Source organism: Sceloporus occidentalis, unplaced genomic scaffold, assembly GCF_023333645.1.
Source record: "Sceloporus occidentalis isolate IW3139 unplaced genomic scaffold, rSceOcc1.0.p SCAF_9, whole genome shotgun sequence".
In the NCBI taxonomy this organism is placed as follows: Eukaryota; Metazoa; Chordata; class Lepidosauria; order Squamata; family Phrynosomatidae; genus Sceloporus; species Sceloporus occidentalis.
The window spans coordinates 172,298-191,664 of record NW_028316989.1 but is presented as its reverse complement, the minus strand read 5'-3'; the positions used below and the strand labels follow the sequence as shown (position 1 = coordinate 191,664).

Genomic DNA, 19,367 nt, shown 5'->3' with positions numbered 1-19,367 from the left:
AGGGCTGCCTCTGCTGAGATGCCGCCATCTCAGCCTTTTTCTGGCCTTCGCCATGCCAGGCAGAGTGCCCACCCGGTTGCAGTATCTCCGATCCAGCCACCCAGGACACATGCGCTCCCATGTGGAAACCTCATCAGCTTGGTTGCATGGCCTCATGGCTAATGCGCTGTGTGTGCATGTGTGCAAATCGAAGCAAATGAACCAGAGAGAGCGCGAAGGTACGCGAGTTCATACCTCTAGGGTACGCAGCCCTTGTTCTCCACATGGAGGCCAGGTGCTGAAGCACTGAGGGACATCCTGGAGGATGGACGGACGGACAGACGGACGACGGAGATGTCCTGGAGCCAAATGGAGAGAGACTGCGCTGGGCTTTGGGGCTGAGCAGGGTGGCATGTCCTGCCAAGGAATGGACGCACCATTGACTCCAGTTGCTCTCTTTCCTCCCCAGTTGGCTGGGCCTTGCATTTGGAAATGACATTTAAAGGTTACTGACAACCTTCCTGATTGCAGAGTATGGACAGAAGACTAAAAGAGAGACAGGGAGGGAAGGAAAAAAGGAAGGAAGGAAGGGGATTTGGGGACACACACTGTTACCTAACAAGCAAACAGGGAATGGCGCAGTAGCAGTCACCCAATGGGTTTCCATGGCTGAGCAAGGACTCGAATCCTGCCCCTCGAGAGGAGTCCTAGTCCAGCACTCCACATCTCCACACCGTGTGGGAGAAAGAGGTGCAACCATGTGCGCTCCTAGATGCTCCATCAAGCCATCCAGCACTAAGGTGTTCTTTTGGACCCCAATGGGAGCCCCCCAAGGGAGGAACAGACGGATGGAACAAGGGAGGGGGCCATGGTGGGATTTGGCCCTGGGCTGCAGCAGGCAAACACCTCCAAGACTGGCCTCCTCTCTGGGTAAACAGCGTCTTAACTGCTGGAACCACTTTTTGCCCATTCTGAGTAAGGAAAGGGGTCAAAAACTGGGGAGGGAAAGGGCCATTCCTCTCTCTTCCAGAGAAAAGGGGAGGCGGGGGCTTTCTGAACCCAGCCCCCCAAGATCTTCCCTTGCAACTCTTGGGTTTCCTTTGCCCCTTTCCTGCCTTTGAGCTCCCTGGAGACAGTGCCAGGCAGCCAGTTGCGCATGTGGTTTGATTTGGTCACTGCATCAATTTTTCAATAAGATTTGTTATCACATGCACAAAAAAGTCTATTAAATGTACAAACCTCAAACTGTATCTCTTCTTAAAGGCTAGACTTATCTGCCGAGGCAGTAAACAGCTTTGGGTTTCTCCTTTTCTCAAGGAAGGGAAAAGCCTAATCGCGCATCGCAGTCCGGCAGCCTCTGCGGGCAACAGGCAGCTGTTCGTGTGTTTTTAGGGAGATAAAGGCCTGGCTGGCCGCCTTCCCTCTGGCTGCCTTTCGCTGCCCATGCCAGGCCCAGGCCCCGTCCTCCGCATTGGAGGATGGCAGCCCCCTTCCTCTCCGAGGGCTCTTTGATTTATGGCCTCCGTGGCTTTTGGGGGAGGCTTTGGCAGGCCAAGATTAATGGTCCCCACCTCAGCCTTGCCTCCCAGTAAATGCAGCTAATGGGCTACTTGGAGGTCTCAGAGGGCTTGGCCAAACTTTCATTCCGTTATGGTTAAGCCGTTTCAAAAAGTAATTGCTTTCCACGAAGTAGCCATGTTAGTCTCTTGCAGCATAAGAGGAGGAAGGGAGGAGAGGGGGAAAAGGAATGCGGCAGCACCATAAAGACTAACTGGTTTTTGTTTTAGCATGAGCTTTCATGAGTATATAAACCCACTTCCTTGGATGCTTACAGATGTCAGGGTAGAACGCATATGTACATAGTTGTGGGAGCAGGATGGAAAGCAGCAGGACCCAGAAGGAGGCCAATGATGACCCTTAGCCTGAATTTTCTGCATCAGATGATACAAGTCTCTCAGACCTTTACAGTGGCCAGTTAGTGTGGATGTGTGGTAGCAATAAATCCTCTTATCAAAAGTCAGTTTCCCTGGGTTCAAAGCTCTCCCTGAGATATAGACCAAAAGGAAGCTTCTCCGAGAGAGTTTTGTACCCAGCAAAGCGGACTTTTGGCAAGAAGATTTGTTGCTTTCGCACATGTGCACTAACTGAGCATTGTAAAGGTCTGAAAGGCCTGTATCACCGCACCCTCCCCACCCTTTGAACATGAAAACATGCTGCATAAAGGACTATATGAAAACGTCCCTCTTAAAGCTTAGCTCTCTGACTGTCAAAGGAACAAGAAGTGCTTTCTACAGGTCTCTGGAGAAGGAGGTTTGGCCCTCCTTAAAACCTCCGGAGGCTGACTTTGTGCCAGGATGGTGCAAAAGGGCTGCCTTTTCCTTTAACTTGGAGGAGAAGTTTGGCTTTTCCCCTACTTGTTTGTTTTTGCTGTGTACAGATATCCAGACAGAGACGGTGATAAATGCAATGTCCAAAACAGCAGCCGATCCCCAGAGAAAGCATCCATGCGGCGCAAAAGCATCTTTCTTTCCACCAACACTCAGCAATCTTGTCTCATTTTATTCCCATTCAACATGTAATCTGCTTTCTCTCCCTTCCCCTCCCTGCATCTCTCTCTTTCTCACGCACAAACACAGAGGCACACTTTGGCACACTTTCTCCACTCAGGGTTGCGCAAGTGTGCAAGAAGCATGCATCCGATGGCACTGGCAGCCGTGAAGTGTGTCGTACATTCTGGACAGGGGTTCAAATGCTTGGCTATGCCCTCCTCACAGGTGAGGACCAGCAATTCCTGTAGTTTTCCCCCACTGCAGAAGACAAGGACTGTTTCTGTGCCATTTCTCCTGGTATTTGCGCACCATGAAGTGTTCTAGGGAATTCTTCACAAAGGTCCACATGCTCTTTCCGTAAAAAGCAACAAAACAAAACAGAATGTAAGGTTTGTGCAGAAACCCTGTTTCATGTTCTGGAAGCAGTGGCTTCTGCACAGGATTCCAGTGAGAGCTGCTGCGTCCTTCTGCCCTTTATCCCCAAGATTGGGAAGATGAGAAGTCGCAGGCCTGGCACCAAGGAAGGAGCGTCTTGACCCATAAATGCATTCACAGGAATGCAGGGCAAAGCCTCACATACAAAAGACTGAACAGAAGACGTATTATGCTATTACATTGCAATGCAGTTGGCAGGAATATATCGCTTTGATATATTCCCCATTAAAAAATGACGTCTCCTGGCTGATGGGGAGCTCAGTGCGTGAATCTGGGGCAAACCATCATTTCTATGATTTACCAATTTCAACTGGAAACGAAACCAACCTTTACAAAGAATAAATACAACCCTTCACAGGACTATTGTCTTCTTATCTGTGTGTTCATCAGAAACCTCTTTACCCAACAAGAGTCCGCCTTCTGCTCATCCCAAAGTCCTCTTTTTCAGGATCTGGGCAATGGATCCCATGCATCCATCAGCTGGGATTTCTATGCCTATCATGCTGCTAGTCCTCATTAGAGTAGACCTATTGAATGACCTGGATTTACCTACACCTTGCTCACCATTCAGCAATTGAGTCAGCTCAGGCTATTACACTTTGGAGGTATCATGCGACAATAATGCTTGGCAAAGTGGAAGAGGAAGGAGAAGAGAGGAGGCCCAGGGCAGGTGGACAGACACCGTCAAGGAAGCCACAATGGCTGCTGCCTTGGATTTGCAAGACCTGAGCAGGCCATTGGGTGACTGGGGACCTTGGGGATAATATTATTATTATTATTATTTGTATCCCGAATTCCTGTCAGAATCAGGGCTCCCCTTCAGAGGGTCACCAAAGCTAACCTGACAGCAAGTAAGAACAGCCAACGCCTATTCCCTTAAGCTTTTAAGGAACTCTTTGGTCTGCCAGCATTCAAACAAAGATACTTTCCTCCCTGTTGCTGGAAACCTTCACTTGACTGTTGGGACGAAGTCTTAAACTGATTCAACATCGGCACAACGCTTTCATCCTTCATGAATCCATGTGCCACTTTAATTCAGTGATTCTTTTCAGTACAAAGAGTTGGGGCTGTCTCAGATTGGCTCATATTGGCTCATGCTCCGTGAAGCCAGGAAATTGGAAGCTGAGCCTGATGCTTTAATGGATGGCTCCCGAGAGCAGAAGTGATGCTGTGCAAATCTGGCTTCCGGCGGCCCCCCTCCACCGCCCCCCCCTTTGCATTTCTGGTGTCTCTGGGGCCCAGATCCAAAGGGGGAGAGTATTCCTATGTTTGGTTTTCATAACAGTTGCCCACTGAACCAACCCATGAAAAGGTGGGATTTGGAAACATCAGAATGCCAAAGGCTGCTCTTGCAGAAAGCGCCATCAGCGAAGCCAAAGCACAACAGGCTTGATCCCTCCAAAGGTTGAATGGTCCCATCCTGCCAATTTCATTCATTCCTGCCAAGAAATGATAGCAGGGGGGTTCCTATTAAAATGTCAAAATTTAGAAGTGCTGAGCATAAAACCTCGCACAGCTGTGTGACCCAGATTCGGAGGGCATAGTGCCCCCGTTCTGCAACACTGTGCTGGACTGTGCCACCCAGAAGTAACAAATGGGGTCAATGGGGGGCAGGAGCAGCGGTGTTGTAGCCATGCCTTGATTCCCCATAGTAGCCAAGGAGAGGCCCTTTAACAACACTGCCGTCTGGCAAGGTCCTCGCTCCAGACGGGAGAAATGAGAGGCATATCTTTGCCAGCAGTGCCTCCCAGAAGGCTTAATAATGTTTGAATGACTCCTCAGAACTTTGCCAAAGTAATGAAAGGCATCCTTCCTTGAAAAGCCCGGAGGAAGTACATTAGCCGTTCTCATGGGGATTTGATAGAAACGCATGTGCCGGCAGCCTGTGATCCGAGCGCTTCTCAGGGGGAGGAGGTGTTTGCCAGGCCATGACAAGATGCCCCCACACTCCACACCTGCCCCATTGGCTGATGGGTAATAAGAAGAAAGAGCAAGAAGAGCCACAGACCACAAGCCTCAGCATGTGGGGAGGAGCCCCACTTCCAGCTTCCCTGGACCCTGGAAAGGGGGACCGGGGGTTGTTTGAGAACATCTCATGCCCAACATCTCCACATCTGGTGAGGAAGCCTGTGGCCACGGACAGAGCTGCTGGTGGACTCCTGTCAGGTTCTGGGGCCAGTGCTGGAGGGAAAGCCCAACCAACATGGCCTGGCAGGGAGGCAGAACAAGGAGCCTTTCTTCCTCAAGTGCCTTGCAGAAGACTTGGGGTCCAGCAGCCTCTCTCTGTGGCAGATGGTGCACCATGCACAACCCCAGGAAAACCAGATTAAAGATGCTCATTGGGGACTTTTCCAGCCATGTAAGGGATGTACTCTTCAGTCTCCAGGACTTTATGCCGCCTCCGGCTTCACGCATTTTTTAAATCGGCAACTCCGATGTAAGAACTAAAGTACTCAATAAAACCAACTCTGTGCAGCACTATCTAGCTCTGTCAGAATTTAAAGCCCAGGATGTAAAAAACAGGGAATGGAATAAGTCAATCTCGGGTGGATTTATAGAGCAGCCTGTGTGCGAAGATGTGTGTGTGTGTGTGTGTGTGTGTGTGTGTGTAAAACACAGAGCACTTTGTGTTTTAATCACAGCGGAAACCTATTGAAGCACCACTTTTAAAAGATAGTCAAAATCCCAGGGAATGTATCTGGCGTGACACAAATGTTGTCTGAAAGTCCTGTCACCATTTCCAGAGTGACTGAAGGTGCAATCTGGCCTGCTCCAGTTCAGGAATACTTTCCCCTGGACACAAGGCAACGTGTGACAAGGATCGCACTGTAATAGTCCTGTATCACTAACACAACAGTGGAGACATGAGTCTGGAAGCCACAGTGTCCTTTGAGGAGCCGCTGGGGAGTTGGGTCTGCTTTAGCCTAAAGAAGGGACAGGGGAGCCCTGTTTAAATACTTGGAAGGAGGCTGTGGAGCCAGTTTGCTTTCTGCTGCTCCGGAGAATAGGACGCAGAGCAATGGAGGCAAACTGCAAGGAAAGAGATTTCGCCCAAACACTAGGAAGACCTTCCTGGCGTAAGAGCTGTTTGACAGCAGAAGATGCTTCTGCCTTGGAGTCTCCTTCTTTGGAGGTTTTCATGGAGAGGCTGGGCGTCCATCTTTCCCAGGGAGAAGGGCTTGGATGGAGTATTCCTCTGCATGGCAGAAGCACGCTGGACCGGCCGATGCGCAAACCTTTAAGGACAATTCCCCCAGTGAAGGATAGACTAGCAATCCAGCATTTTCCCCAAATTAACCCCTGGATTTGAACATTAAAACTATCTGACTCCCAATAAAAGGGCTTCAGCCCTCTGTTCTCTCCTTCCCTGTAGAAACTATCCAGGACTCCTCATGCATTATCTGTGCCTGAGTTGCAGAGAATTCATTGCAAGCTTGGCTTTGTGCCTTCCCTCCGCAAGATCACGACTTTTTAATTATTCAGATCGCAAAATTATTATTTCTCATGAACCTTCTCCCATCATTTGCTGCTTCATATTTCATAGGCAGACACCTAAGATCACTTTGAGGGATGTGAATTAGCAGTTTCTCCCCCGACTGACTCTAAAGCCACAGATTTGGCCCAATCTGTCTCATGCGGCCCCATCTTTCCCTCAAACTCTTCAGGAATTGCTTTCCTTAAGGGACCGCAATGGTAGCTATGCCTGTCGCACATCACTAACTGGACGCAGGGAAATGGATGGGAGGCTGGGGAGGCCACTTACTGAGAACTGTCCCTGGCTGTTGGTGCGTCCAGTTAGGTTCCCTCAGAGTTGCCTCCCAGAGCGCCAGGCGGCCATGACGGTGCTCTGGCCTTTCCTGGGGCCCAAGGGGGTCACAAGGAGGGTCACCTTCTGCTTCTGCCGGTGAAGGTGGCGGGGGTCACTTCTTATGGCCTTCCTCACCCTTCCCAACAAAAGCCAAGGTAGTCCCCCCCCCCCCTGAGAAGAGTTACTTTTCCTGACCTGTCTTTCCTTGCCACAAAATGCCACTGAGATGATCTGGAAGAAGACATCCACTTAGCGCAATTGAGTAATTCTTGGGCATTTTAGTGCCCCTCTCTATTTATATATACATTTGTGCAATTGATTTTGGAGGGCATGAAAAACAGCCATTTGTTCTTGTGTGGCAGAGATTTTAGATACCTTGGGGTTTGGGATATAGGTTTCATTTTTAGAAAATCAATTTCTGTCTGGAGGCTTATTTATTCTCCTTGAGAATGTGCATTATGAACAAAGTTGGGGGGGGGGGGGTCTCCAAGTCCAGCGACGCAGCGAAAGGCGCTCCTTCGTGAAGCCAGCCTCTGCTGCCCCCCTAAAAGAGATGAGTCTTCCTGGGGAAGGGGGCCAGGAACGGAGAGCCTTGCTGGGGAGGAGGCAGGATTTCATTTGCTTTGCATGTTTAAGTGAAATGACCTAATTTCCAGTTCTCTAACCAATAAGCAGAAGGGGGGGGGGCTCATTTATTCTCCAGATCACTCACTCCTCCAGGTTTTGCAGTTCTCTGCTCCAAAAATGTATGCCAGAATTGCTTTGGTGTGAAAATGTGTCTGTGCCAGAGAGGATGCCAAGGGGAGAGCAAAAGGGGGCTTTAGGGGTCGTCCCCAGCAGTTTGAATGGGGCCTGGGAATGGACTGGCAGCAAGGGAGCTGTGTAGCCCTTCCCCAGACAGCAGTCTGGCTCCGGCTCTTTGGAGCATTCTTTGCATGTGGCTTTGGGTAAATTCTTCTTGGAAGCAAAGTGAAAGGACATTTTCACCACATTCTCTTGGGAAAGACAAATCAACGTCCATGTCTGTTGGGGTGGTGCTTTCCTCCTTGGCCTCATGATGGTCCTTCAGAAGACCCCCAAAAATTGGGTCAGAACTGAAGTCAGTCTGCCTTCTGTAAATATCTTGCAGTTGTGATATTGCTGCTTAAATGCTATGGCTGAGGCCCCAGTGTGCGCATTCAGGGCCTCATCTTCCACTCATATGGTCCCGTGGAAGGCAGAGTCTCACGTGGGAGTGTTGCCCCACACTTTCCCCCGAGAGCCAATGGCCTCCGTCTGGCCTGAGGCACCAGGGACCTCTCAGGACAGAAAGGTTTCCTTGTGGCCAGGCGGTCAGACCCAAACCCAGCCATTGCGAGGGGTACAAAGCCTGGGCTGTCTGGGCACAGAGGGAACGGGGCAAGCGGAGCAGAAACTGAGCAGAGGGTTTCATGAAAGCAGTTGCTTTCTGTTGGGATATAGCAACTTCGCATGCTGAGACCTTCTAGTAATGCATGTCTATGGTATTTTATTGCCTACTAACAACAACCCTTACTCATTGCCCTCCTCATTTCCTGTTTACCCATGAAGACACCTAACCTTTTGTTCCCTGAGAAGAAGAAAGCAAGGATGAGTCGCCATTACTACCTACTTTCCTACTCATCTCTTTGCCTGTGTCCGGAGCAGATGAAAAGATGCTGGGGCAGCCTCCTTTCCTGAGATGCATGTAGACTACTTTTCTACCTCCTATTTCTTGCAACATGAAGTTAGACCTGTGTATCTCTTCATACACGATTTTGTAAGTAAACTTGTTTCCTTTTTCACTTTTTACGCAAGTGACTGTGTTTTTATTGGGGACACGTGGCTGGGAGAGAAAAGTGGAGCTAGTTGAGTTTTCCTGCTTGCCTCATCTTCCGCTGTGTGAACGCTGCTAGTAAGATTAAACAATCTTGCTTACTTTCCTGAGTTTCTAACCATCCTCAAGAAAGAACTACCTTTCCCCACACTTTCCCTGCTGCCCTCATCCCAGGCTGGGAGGGAAAGCGCAGGATCTGGGCCTGTCCAGCGGAGGAGGAGGAGGGCAGACGGCCAGCTGTCCAGAAGGCAAGCAATGCATTGCTTCCTCCTGGACTGTGAGATCACAGGGTTGTTCACAGGGAACTGGGCTGTAAAACTTTATGGAGAAGAGCGCTGGCCTGTTTCCACCTGGAGTGTCTCTCCACCTGCAGGGCTCTCTCTGGCTCCCCAGGCGCATGGCTCCCTGCCTTCCTTCCAGCGGAGACCCCAGGCTCCCAGCCAGCTGCATTCGGGGCATGGCTTCCTGCTGAGAGAGGGGTGTGGTGGGTTCCTGTCTTGCTTTGCTCCCCATCAGGCTGAGAGGTGGGTCTCCATCTGCCTAATAAAGCCTGCCTTGGATGTGGCTCCTCCTTTGCTGGAGTTTGCCAGCTGCACCTGTGCAATTGCAGGGCTGGAGGGGAGCAAAGGCCACAGGTCCATCAGATGCCTCCTCATTGCAAGGAGGGTGCAGAGAAGAGATCTTCCGCCTTGGTGCTCAGGCTCCCCTGGCACAGCCCTTCCTTCCTCTGCCATAAAGTGGCTTCATGGGGTGGCCAGGCGTTCCTCCTCTCCCTTTATAGGCCTGGTGGCCCCAAGGATGGACTTAGAATGGGCAGATGTTCTCACCGCAGCTTCTCAGAAGCAACCCATTCCTGTCACTTGCTATGAAGCTGAAGAGAAGTTGCTTCACGAAACTCCTGACTGCACTGCTCCTTCCTTTCCTATTATTCTCTTGCAAAGGGATCTTTGAAACAAACTATGCAAAAGAAGCTGCATCATAGGCTTTCTGCTTCTTCAAATGCATTGTAGACCAGTTTATGAAAGCTTACACTGCAGCTCCTTTTGCTCAGTTAGTCTCAAAGGTGCTGCAAGATCCCTTTGCAAACTGATTTTCCAAATCAACACAGGTATGTCTCTAATTCTATTATTCCCTTGTTACCTTTTTTGTGGAGGGGGGGAAAACCTTCAGATCAGTGAGAGAATGACATAAAACCTGGGGAAATTCCTGCCCAGATCCCTCTTAAAATCCCTCAGAAATTACCTTGTCTTAAAACCCTTTGCCATTACGTTCCCCTGCCTTCGACCGCAAGGCGATAGTAGCCCCACTGGACTGAACATACACAGGGAAAGGCATCTGCTGGACAGGAGAGCATGGCTTCATTTCTGAAGTCACCCTGCCTTGGCCCTATATTATGATTAGGAGCCAAATCTGAGCAATTCGGAAAGAGAAAGAGAGGCCAGTGAAGGCTTGTGTTGCACCTTGAGAGGCCTCACCCCAAAGTCTTATTTAAATTGGTTTCAAATAGCCAAGCAGCCACTGCCAGGAATCCAGGATGGAAAGCCCCAACAGAGGAGGGATTCAAAGCCTTTGGCTCCTCGTGAGCAAGTAATAAGCCCTTGGTGTGTGTTGTGGTTGTGCAACTTGCCTTTGCTGGGGAGGCTGGTGGCATTGGGGAGGATGATTTCTCCAGCCGCCTCTCAATTCCACATCGCTTGTTATGGCTTCCCAGGGTCCTCTGGAATATCTCTATGCGCAGAAATGCTGCCTGGCCCCTTTATCCCTATGGCCCTGTAATCTGGAGAGTGCTTACAACTCCAGCGATTTCTCTCAAAGGGTATATATAACTTTGACAAGATTTATAGGAATCATTTTGTATCCTAATTTGTTGAGCGTTGTCCTATCTTTTTAAATATTTATTTTAGGCGTATTTGTGTTTGTTTTCAGCCCCTGAAGAAGGCCTTGTCTGGCCGAAACATGTGGGGCTTTTAAGCACTGAATGGACAGTTGAGCATCTTAGAGCACTTGGAGCTTGTCTCCTCTCTGTTTGCTGCTAAGAAAACCCTATGAAGGGATCCATGGGGTTGCCATAAGACAACAGGCGACTTGAAGGCGCATACGCATATATTCAGCTGCACATGGTGGGAAGTATGGGGGAAAGCCTTCTCATCTCTTTGCCAAAAAGGGAGTGCTGTTCTGCAATCTGTTCAAAAGAAGCAGATAATTTCTGTCTTGTGGAGGGTTTTTTTAAAGTGCCTCATAAAATGCAACATGCAAAATGCAGACAGAAAATATTATGTGTCCATGTGGAAAGTCATGGAAACGAACACATCTTTGTAACATGCCTTTTGGCAGCCCTTGGAAAGTCAGAATCTGGCTACTACTACGTTTCTATAGGAAACCGATTAGCATTTTAGGAGGCGTTCTGCTGCTTTATGGGATCTTCCTTGTGCAGAACAGCAATGCTTATGATGAGCCTGGCTCTCGGCAAGGAAACGGAGGCATGGCTCAGGGTTGCAAATGCCAGAGAGCAACAATCTGCCATTATTGGCCTCAAAGGTCTATGGCTCACAGAAATCATAATTGTTGAGCGAATTCTTTGAAACTTGGCATCCCTCTCCTACATCATGAAGTCTACAACTACCAAAGTTGTGTGCCACTTCCATCTCACAAAAGACATAACCTTGTCAATAAGGCAGCATTATTAAATAGGTCACAAACAGGTCACTTCACAATACAAACCCCTGGAAGCATTAAGACATCAGTGTCTCAATGATTTGTGGGCTCTGTGACACTCGTGTTGTCGCTTCCTGCCATGTTTGTGGGCTATCTGTGTGTGTGTTTGTTTTTTACCACCTTCTGGTGAAGAAATATGTTGTTTTGAAAGCTTGCACATATATCTTTGTGCCTTTGGGCTGGCCTAATAGTGTTATTGCCACAACGCCAAATCTGAACTTGCATTACAGTCAACATCTGAAGGGTTTCCTGTATGGCACCCTTTCGGTCCACAACATGCCCCTTTCCTAAAGTGCTGCTTGCATTTGGCCCAGTGGGAAGCAGGGCTCTTCCCACTTTGCCCCCAGAGGCGTCCATTGGGTGCAGAATTAAGCCATGCGCCTCATGTGCTGCGTCCGCCCGTCCGCACCTTGGCTTGCCCAGACTAGTTCCACCGAGGGATTGGGGATATTCTTCCCTTTAGGGGCTGCAGCCATCCTTGATCTCAGAAAGACCACTTGGCCAGCCTTCCCACATTGCAAAGAGATCGCCAGAGAGCAAACAAATGCCAAGCAAATAGAGAAAGGACCCGGTGGTGCCTTAGAAGCAGCTATGTCTGCAAATCAAACACCTCCCCTAATTTCTCACCAAGAACCCAGAGCTATTTCAGAGGTTAATCCTTGGGGAGCAGAGAGTAACTCTCCAGGGATCTGTTGCCTGGGTTGCAAAAAGCTCCTCCTGTCAATCGGAAAGCAAATGTTTACTTTAAAACCATTTAATCTCTGCCAAGTGCTCCAGGTTAGAAGGGCTTCCCTGGTCCCTTCTTCTGTGGATGAAACTGCACCCGTGCGCAGACTCTATGGAGAACCATCCTCCCAGGAAAGCGGGGGGGGGGGGGGGGGAGAAGGGTCTCACAACAAACCTCTGCCTTTTGTTCTCCCCTTAACACACACACACAGTGCCAGCATGGCATTGTGGTTTGGGCATTGGACTATGGCTCTGGAGACCAGAGTTCGAATCCCCACTAAAGCCCTGGAAGCCCATTGGGTGACTTTGGGCAAGCCACACTCTCCTCTCAGCCTCAGGGGAAGGCCATGGTGGCAAACCCCTTCTGTGGAGATCTTGCCAAGAGAGCCCCCATGATGGGAAGGTGGCCTTGGGGGGCTGCGCTGAGGGTCTAGGTGGCAGGACCCTGCCGGGGCAGTCGTTGTCATCATCATTTTTTGTTTGTTTTTATTTATATACCGCTATTCCAAAGATCATAGCGGTGAACAGCAAGTAAGCTAATTAGCAAGGAAGCTAATTTGCCCCCAACAGTCTGGGTACTCATTTTAGCTCCCTCCTCGGAAGGATGCAAGCCTGAGTCGAGCTTGGGCCCTTTTGCTGGTCTTGAACTCGCAACCTTGTGGTTTTGAGTGAATGGCTGCAGTACAGGCATTTAACCACTGCGCCACCAAGGCTCCTGTCATCATCATCACCATCATCATCATCATCATCATCATCATCATCATCATCATCATCCTTGGCGGCAGCAGTGATCTGAGTCTTGTCCCAAATTGGTCTAAACAGGAAGCATCCTGCCAGTGGAAAGAGGAAGTGGGTTCCCAGCCAGCCCTGTCTGGGAAGAGAGATAAAGGAGGGGAGCCAGCCACGTTCATCCCTTCCTTCGGTGGCGATGGCGGGAAGCAGATAAATCTCTGCTGGTAATACAGTACTTAAACCTGCGCTGGCACCTTTTTGTGTGCCTTTGCTGGCCAGTCTCAACAGAAAGCTCTCAAGGAAGGGTCCCTCCTGCATCCCAAGAGGGCTCCCAGGGCTGGGGGGAGGGGGACGGGGAGCCCTCTGGTCAACCTGGTCAGAGGGAGCCAGGAGGGAAGGGGGTGATGTGCTGCTGCCCCACTACCTTTGGCCCCGGCACAGCCGCAGGAGAAATGCCCACCCAGACCCTCCCTCCTGGGCCCCCTTTGCCATGCTTTCCAGCTGCCAACCCCCTCAGGAAGCCCTTGGGACATAGCTGGACAGATGTCCTTGGCCCCCTCCCCACCTCTCCAGCCCAGGGTGGTGGGCATGTGCCTGGCATGGTGCCCCTCTGCCCTCTGGTTCTGCCAGCTTTGCTGTGGCCACAGCTGAGGGCAGAGGGCACTTTCCCAATCCTGACCCACCCCAAAGGTGGGCAAAGGTGGGAAACCAATCCTGGGGACAGCAGGAAAAGATTATGGTGGGTCCAGCCAGCAAATCCTCCCTATGCCAAGGAAGGCTGCCCAAACCATGCCCTGGAGAAGTAGGCTTGGCCATAAATACTGAGCCCATTATGGCTGCCATCCTTGCCCGCTCCACAGGCCTCCCTCCACCAGGTCCCTCCACCAACGCCCAGCCAGGCCCCTCTTTTGCCATGCCATGCCAGGGAAAGAGCAACCGCACCCATCATCCACTGAGGAAGGCATGCCAGGCAGCTGACTTCCCACAGGTCGCCATTGGGCGTCACTGGCAGCCCCTCGCCTGCAGCAGCAACAGCAAAGCCTCTTCCAGTTGCAGAGCCAGTTCTTGTTTCCTTTGGGACCTTCCAAGACAATGTTCAGTGGAAGACAGTGACTGATGGGGAGCGTGGAGATAAATGGGCAGCTCAGCCGGGGGTTGTTGTTTTTTAGGGGCATTGAGTGGGAGGCCTCATCTGTCTGTCTGTCTGTCTGTCTGTCTGTCTGTCTGTGTGGCAAGGCTGGCTGTCTCTCTCCAAGACCAGAGGGCAAGCAGCCTCCCAGGTCTGTCTCTTCCCCTTCTGCCTCCATAGGTTTCGGCCTTTCCCTGCTGGCGCCTCTGCAGCCCTTCCTTTCTTGCTCTTCCTCGCCTGCCTCCTCACTCATCCCTCGCCCTGGTCCTCTCCGAAGGGAGTGGTAGGCAACCCTGCCCAAGGGGACGCTCGGTGGGTGGCCCCCTTTCGCACCCAGAACCCAGCTGGGAGGGCCCTTGGCTCCCACTCTGGTCCTGAGCGCTGGGTGGGGCCCTCAGGCTGCCCTCTGGGCTTCAATTCACGGTACATTGGGCTTGGCATCTCTGCCCAACCTGGGCACCTTCTTGCTGTGAGGAGGAGGAGGAGAAGAGGTGCTTCTCTCCCTGGACTTTTAGGCCTCCATCTGCAAAGGCAGCAGGAAGGAGGAGGAAGAGAGGAAGGGAAGAAGAAGGACCTGAGCGGTTGGTTGGTAATAATCTTCTGCAGTTAATAGCCTTGCAAAGTCCCAAATCACTATCTCTTCTGCTCGAAATAAACTATGTCCCTGATCAGAATAAAATCAGGTATTTAGCAGCATTAAGGACTTCTAAATACTCCACTTATTATGCTGTGGAGTGGTATTTGTCACCAGGCTACCTGAGCCATAAGATGTTTTTCAGGCAAGGATTTGCCTTGTTTTAATTTCCCCCTTTTTTGCCCTCCTGGGAGCTTGTACTACTTAAAACTGTGTTGTATTAAAAGTCAGAATAATAAGCTAAATTAAATGTGTCTTTGCTGCCATATGAAGCTTTATGATAATAGTTGCAATGTGGCAGCTGTGGCACGGATGAGGATCCTCTCGGCTGCAAAGGAGCTGAGAAAGACGGCAGGTCCTCAGCCCAACGCCAACACCGCACACGCGTGTGCACACAACACACAATGCTCACACACACAAAGAAAGGCATGCCTCTTCTCCAGAAGGCGCTGGGCAAACATTCTCCCTGCAAAGGAGTTGCTCCTCCTCGCCACGCTGGGGGCAGGCGGCACTCGGTTACTTCCGAAGGGCAGGCCTTTCCCAAGAGGCTCAGGCAAAAGCAAACCCCTGCAGCCTCTCCTAGCATGTGCTTTTGCACATTCGTAACTTTTGCCATCTTGACCGCAGTCTGATGTTGGTTGCCACACTCATCTGTGAAATGGTGGTGGCTAAAAGAAGTGGGTGGGCATCCTCCAGATTTCCAGGGGTCCACACTGTGTGCTCCTCAGGGCTCCAGAGGAAAGGACCAGGTTTAGAGAGTCTGTTGTTTCCGAGGTTTCTCAAAGGGATGTCCTGCCTCGAAAGGGACTGCAAGTGGAGGGCCTTTCTGGCAGGGCTTTTCCAGGAGAGGAGCCACGCATCGCCTCGCTTTCTCTCTCTTTCTCTCTCTAAATCAAGGGCTTCAAGGAGGACACAGGCAGCTGCCCTGAAGAGGATGCCAAGCCCAGGATGAATGTTTGCAAGGAGGGGCATCGGGGAAATCAAGGCAACTCCAAGGGATGGGGAAAGGGCCGGTGAGAGAGACAGAGTCAGGACATCCATCCAGCCCTTCAAGAGGAAATGCTTTGCAAATGGGGTCTAGCCAGCATGTTTTTGCTGATTAAATGTGTGTCTGATTCCTTCCTCTGGTCCAAAGGGGTGCCAGGGGAGAGGGCAAGGCTGGCAGGCTGAAGATAGACAAGTTGGCAGCTCTGTCCTGCCTCTGCTTGGCAAGGAGCCAGCGGTAGACAGAAATGGCCCAGGAGGCGCTTCCCAAGCAGGTAAGAATTGCGGAAATGGCGGCTGAGAGCCAGGCCTTGGAATGAGCAAGTGAGGGGGAAAGGGAAAGATGGGGAAACCCATCTGTTCAGTTCAGGAATACAGACAAATAAATAAATAGTAACAGAAGGACAATACCTTTTTGAGAACCAGCATGCATAGTGGTTTGAGTGCTGGGCTACCCACTGCATAACCTTGGGAAAGTCACACTCTCTCAGCCTCAGAGGGAAGCAAAGGCAAACCCCTCTGAAGAAATCTGGCCAAGAAAACCCTCTGATAGATTTGCCCTAGGAATGCCATAAGTTGCAAATGACATAAAGGCACACTACAACATCAACAGCAGTGATCCCACCCACGGGGCCTTCATTCAGATGCTTTGCCAGTCTCTATGGGACTGATCCCAGAGCACCCACCCAGTCACCCCAGTCCTCCACTGGGACCACCCTTGGGTCCGTTTCCAGTAAGGCCGAATTTCCAGTAAGGTTGTGGTGGGACTCAACATTTCAAAGTCATTACGTCTGCCACAGCTTTAATCCATATATTTCTCTGAGAAAACTGTGATTGTGATTTCATAGCAAAACGTTTCGTAACCCTAATCCTGACGCTAACCCAAACCTTAAGATGGACCCGGACCCGGTCCTTAACCCTAAACCTAACCCTAATCCTGACCTTGACCCTGATCCTAACCCTAACCTACCTTGGAGACACCAGGTGGGTTGCAAAGGTTCAAACAGATATAGATGAAAACTCACATCAGTTCATATCCAGCTGCCATGCTAATGTGATGCCTACTTTCACACACACACACTGCATTGTAATGATTAATGCCAACCATGAATAGTTCACTTCTCACTGGTGTTAGGAGATCTCACTTGTGGTCCTTCCCTTGGGAGCAGCTCTGCCGGTGCTCAAGCCATGGGCCAACCTTTGGCTTTGAAGCCCCGAAGGAAGGAGCGCATGAACCCAGAGGGAAAGGCAGAGGCCATGGGCGGCCATTGCCACAAGAGACACAGCCACAGCAAGGAGGACATGGCTAGTGTGTCCTTCAGCCAAAAGCCTGTGGCAAGCAAACCCCCATAAGTTACGGATCTATTACTTACCAGTCAGACTAAAAATAGGAACGAAGACCAAGAAGAAAAGGAAAGAAAGAAGGAAGACTCTTTTTCAGCGGAGCAGTGGTGAGTCCAGCGCAGATTTCTGGGGTCTTAGATGCACAGAGAGACATTAATAATGAAAGGTTCTGATCGAATCAGGGAGACTATGTTCTTCTGAAAGCTTCAGATCAATGCCAGGGAAAGGAAAAATAGACAGTGTGTGTAATACACACACACTGACAGCAACAACAACAACCTGGTAACTTTTCCCATAAACACCCTACTGTCATCATTTACTATCATGAAGAGTTCATTCTTCCAAAGTGGATGAAACCAGGTGTGCAAAACAGAATTTCTTTGGGCCAAAGGGAAACAATGCGCCTGACACAGTGGAGCATCCATCAGAGTTGTGTATGGCACACACACACACACACACATACACTCCATCCCTGTTGCCAGGTTGCTCTGGGGCAGCTGGCAGGTCCCATGCCAGAAGCAGTTAGTGAACCCAGTTTAACTGTGAATTTTAAAGATGCCTTCCTTTAAAATCTGGAGTAAGAGCCGGAGCAGACAGAGAGCCATGGAATCTGCTGGCTGCCCCAGGTTTCAATCCAGCTCTCTGCAAGAATGGGCAGTGGTGCCTTGTGGCAGCAAGAGGTGGGCACTGCCCTGCAAGAAAAGAGCAATGTTGTGGGGTGTGTACTTTCTTTGAAGTGCTTTTTTTGGTACTCAGTTGATAATCATAGTGGAGGGCAGGGAAGGAGGTAGAGAATTTGTCTACAGTGAATCCTTGCAATTGACCAACAAGCAGGAAAAGATGTGCCAAGGAGCAGCAAACGGGTGGCAGCCGTCCCCCACTGTTTTTCCATAACCAGGAGACGGCTGTTTGTTGGGGGAGGCATTTTGGGAGTCAGCGCAGCTGTTTGGGTCCCCAGAGACACCACAGTTGCCCACTCCTCCCTCCGCCCTCAGCCCTTTCCAGCTGGGAACTGTGCCCTGGGCCAAGAAGCCCCCTGGCTCTTCTTCCAAACCGATCCCAGAAGAGGCCGGAGGCGTTTCCCATTGGCCAGCTGTCAAGCTCAGGAATCCTTTACAAGCAAGAAGGCAGCGGATTCCCAGGAGGAAAGCGAAGGCACCCTTGCCTTGGATGGGTGCACTTTCATTTTCTGGGGCGGATAAAACAGGGGAGCCATGATTCAAGTCCAGTCTTGGCATGCCTCTAAAGGGTTGTTGGTTAAAGTGGCTCTGTGTGCCTGCATTTTGCATTCTCTGCAGGTGTGCTTCTGGCTAGCTAAGGAATAGCTAAGGGTCTAACGGTCTAATATCTAATATCTACCTATCTTTGTTGGTTTTTCTCCTCTGAGGCATCTGTGAATGGGAAGATGAGGAAGCAAACCAGATCACTCTGCGCTGTGTTGTCGGCTGAGATTCACAACTGGCCTCCTCCTCTGCATTTCTGCAGCACTCAAGGGTTGTGAAGCTGGAGAAAGAGGCCGAACTTAGCTGCCTTCAAGCAAGGCACCTCAGACAATTTGGGAATGGGTGCTTCCCTTGACATCCGCGAAGGAAAAATAAAAGTCAGCCAGCAGCAGAATCCTGTTGGTTCCTTCCTGGGATGCAGGTTCCTCCGGGGAAACAAACAGTTGGACGTTATTGTCTGATGCAGAATGGCTGCATTCAGCTCAAGGTTGTGGAAATGTCATTGCACATTGTTGGACATGGCCTCACACACACACACACACACACAGAGAGAGAGAGAGAGAGAGAGAGAGAGAGAGAGAGAGAGAGAGAGAGAGAGAGTTGTGCATAGTTGCACATCCACATTTTGTTGCACAGCATCACTATTCGCTAGGCATCTCTGTGCAACTGCTGTGTCACTCTGCAAGCATCAACTCACCTTGTGTCTCCTTGCTGCGAGATCTGCTCAGGAGCGTGAAAGGAAGAACCAGCAACCCTCCGAAATCCTCAGAGAGTGAGGGGCTCCTTGGTCCCCCTGAGGCCGCCTGAGAGACCCAGGAGAGGGTCTGATGCCCCACCAACGCATGCCCCACATCTGGGGCTTTCCACTCCGGCAGTCTCACCACCACTGTGGCTAAATATGGGGGTCTTGACCCACCTGTAAACCATTTGAGTCCCAGTTCAAGAGAACAGGTGTATGTGAGTAAGATGAAGATGACAGAGGTGAGAGCAACTAAACTTCAAAAAAACATGATGATGATGATGATGATGATGATGATGATCGTCATCATCATCGTCATCATCATCATCAGTAGCAGGGATGCAGGCAGCCTCCATCAAGTATCTGGGAACTCTGAGCAGCTGCAGAGTGCAGTCGTTTTCCTGGCTAAACTCTGCATCTGGGGATCCTCTGGTTGTGGCTGAAGACTGGCTGCAAAGTGGATTTATTTTTTTTTTTTGGGGGGGGGGGGGGTTGGAGAAACATGAGATGTTGTTGTTGTTGTTGTTGTTGTGGCT

General features: G+C 50.5%; 1 protein-coding gene across 1 annotated transcript in view; it reads right to left on the bottom strand.

Annotated features, from left to right (window-relative positions):
• Positions 1-19,086, bottom strand: part of LOC149306616 (uncharacterized) — a 30,169-nt gene extending 11,083 nt beyond the window's left edge. The window contains exons 1-2 of the mRNA XM_089538676.1: positions 18,790-19,086; positions 235-458 (exon numbers count right to left, since the gene is read on the bottom strand). Coding sequence (XP_089394802.1) covers positions 235-393 — 159 coding nt within the window. The 5' untranslated portion in view covers positions 394-458; positions 18,790-19,086. The remainder of the gene's footprint in view (positions 1-234; positions 459-18,789) is intronic.
• Between the last annotated feature and the right edge of the window lie 281 nt (positions 19,087-19,367).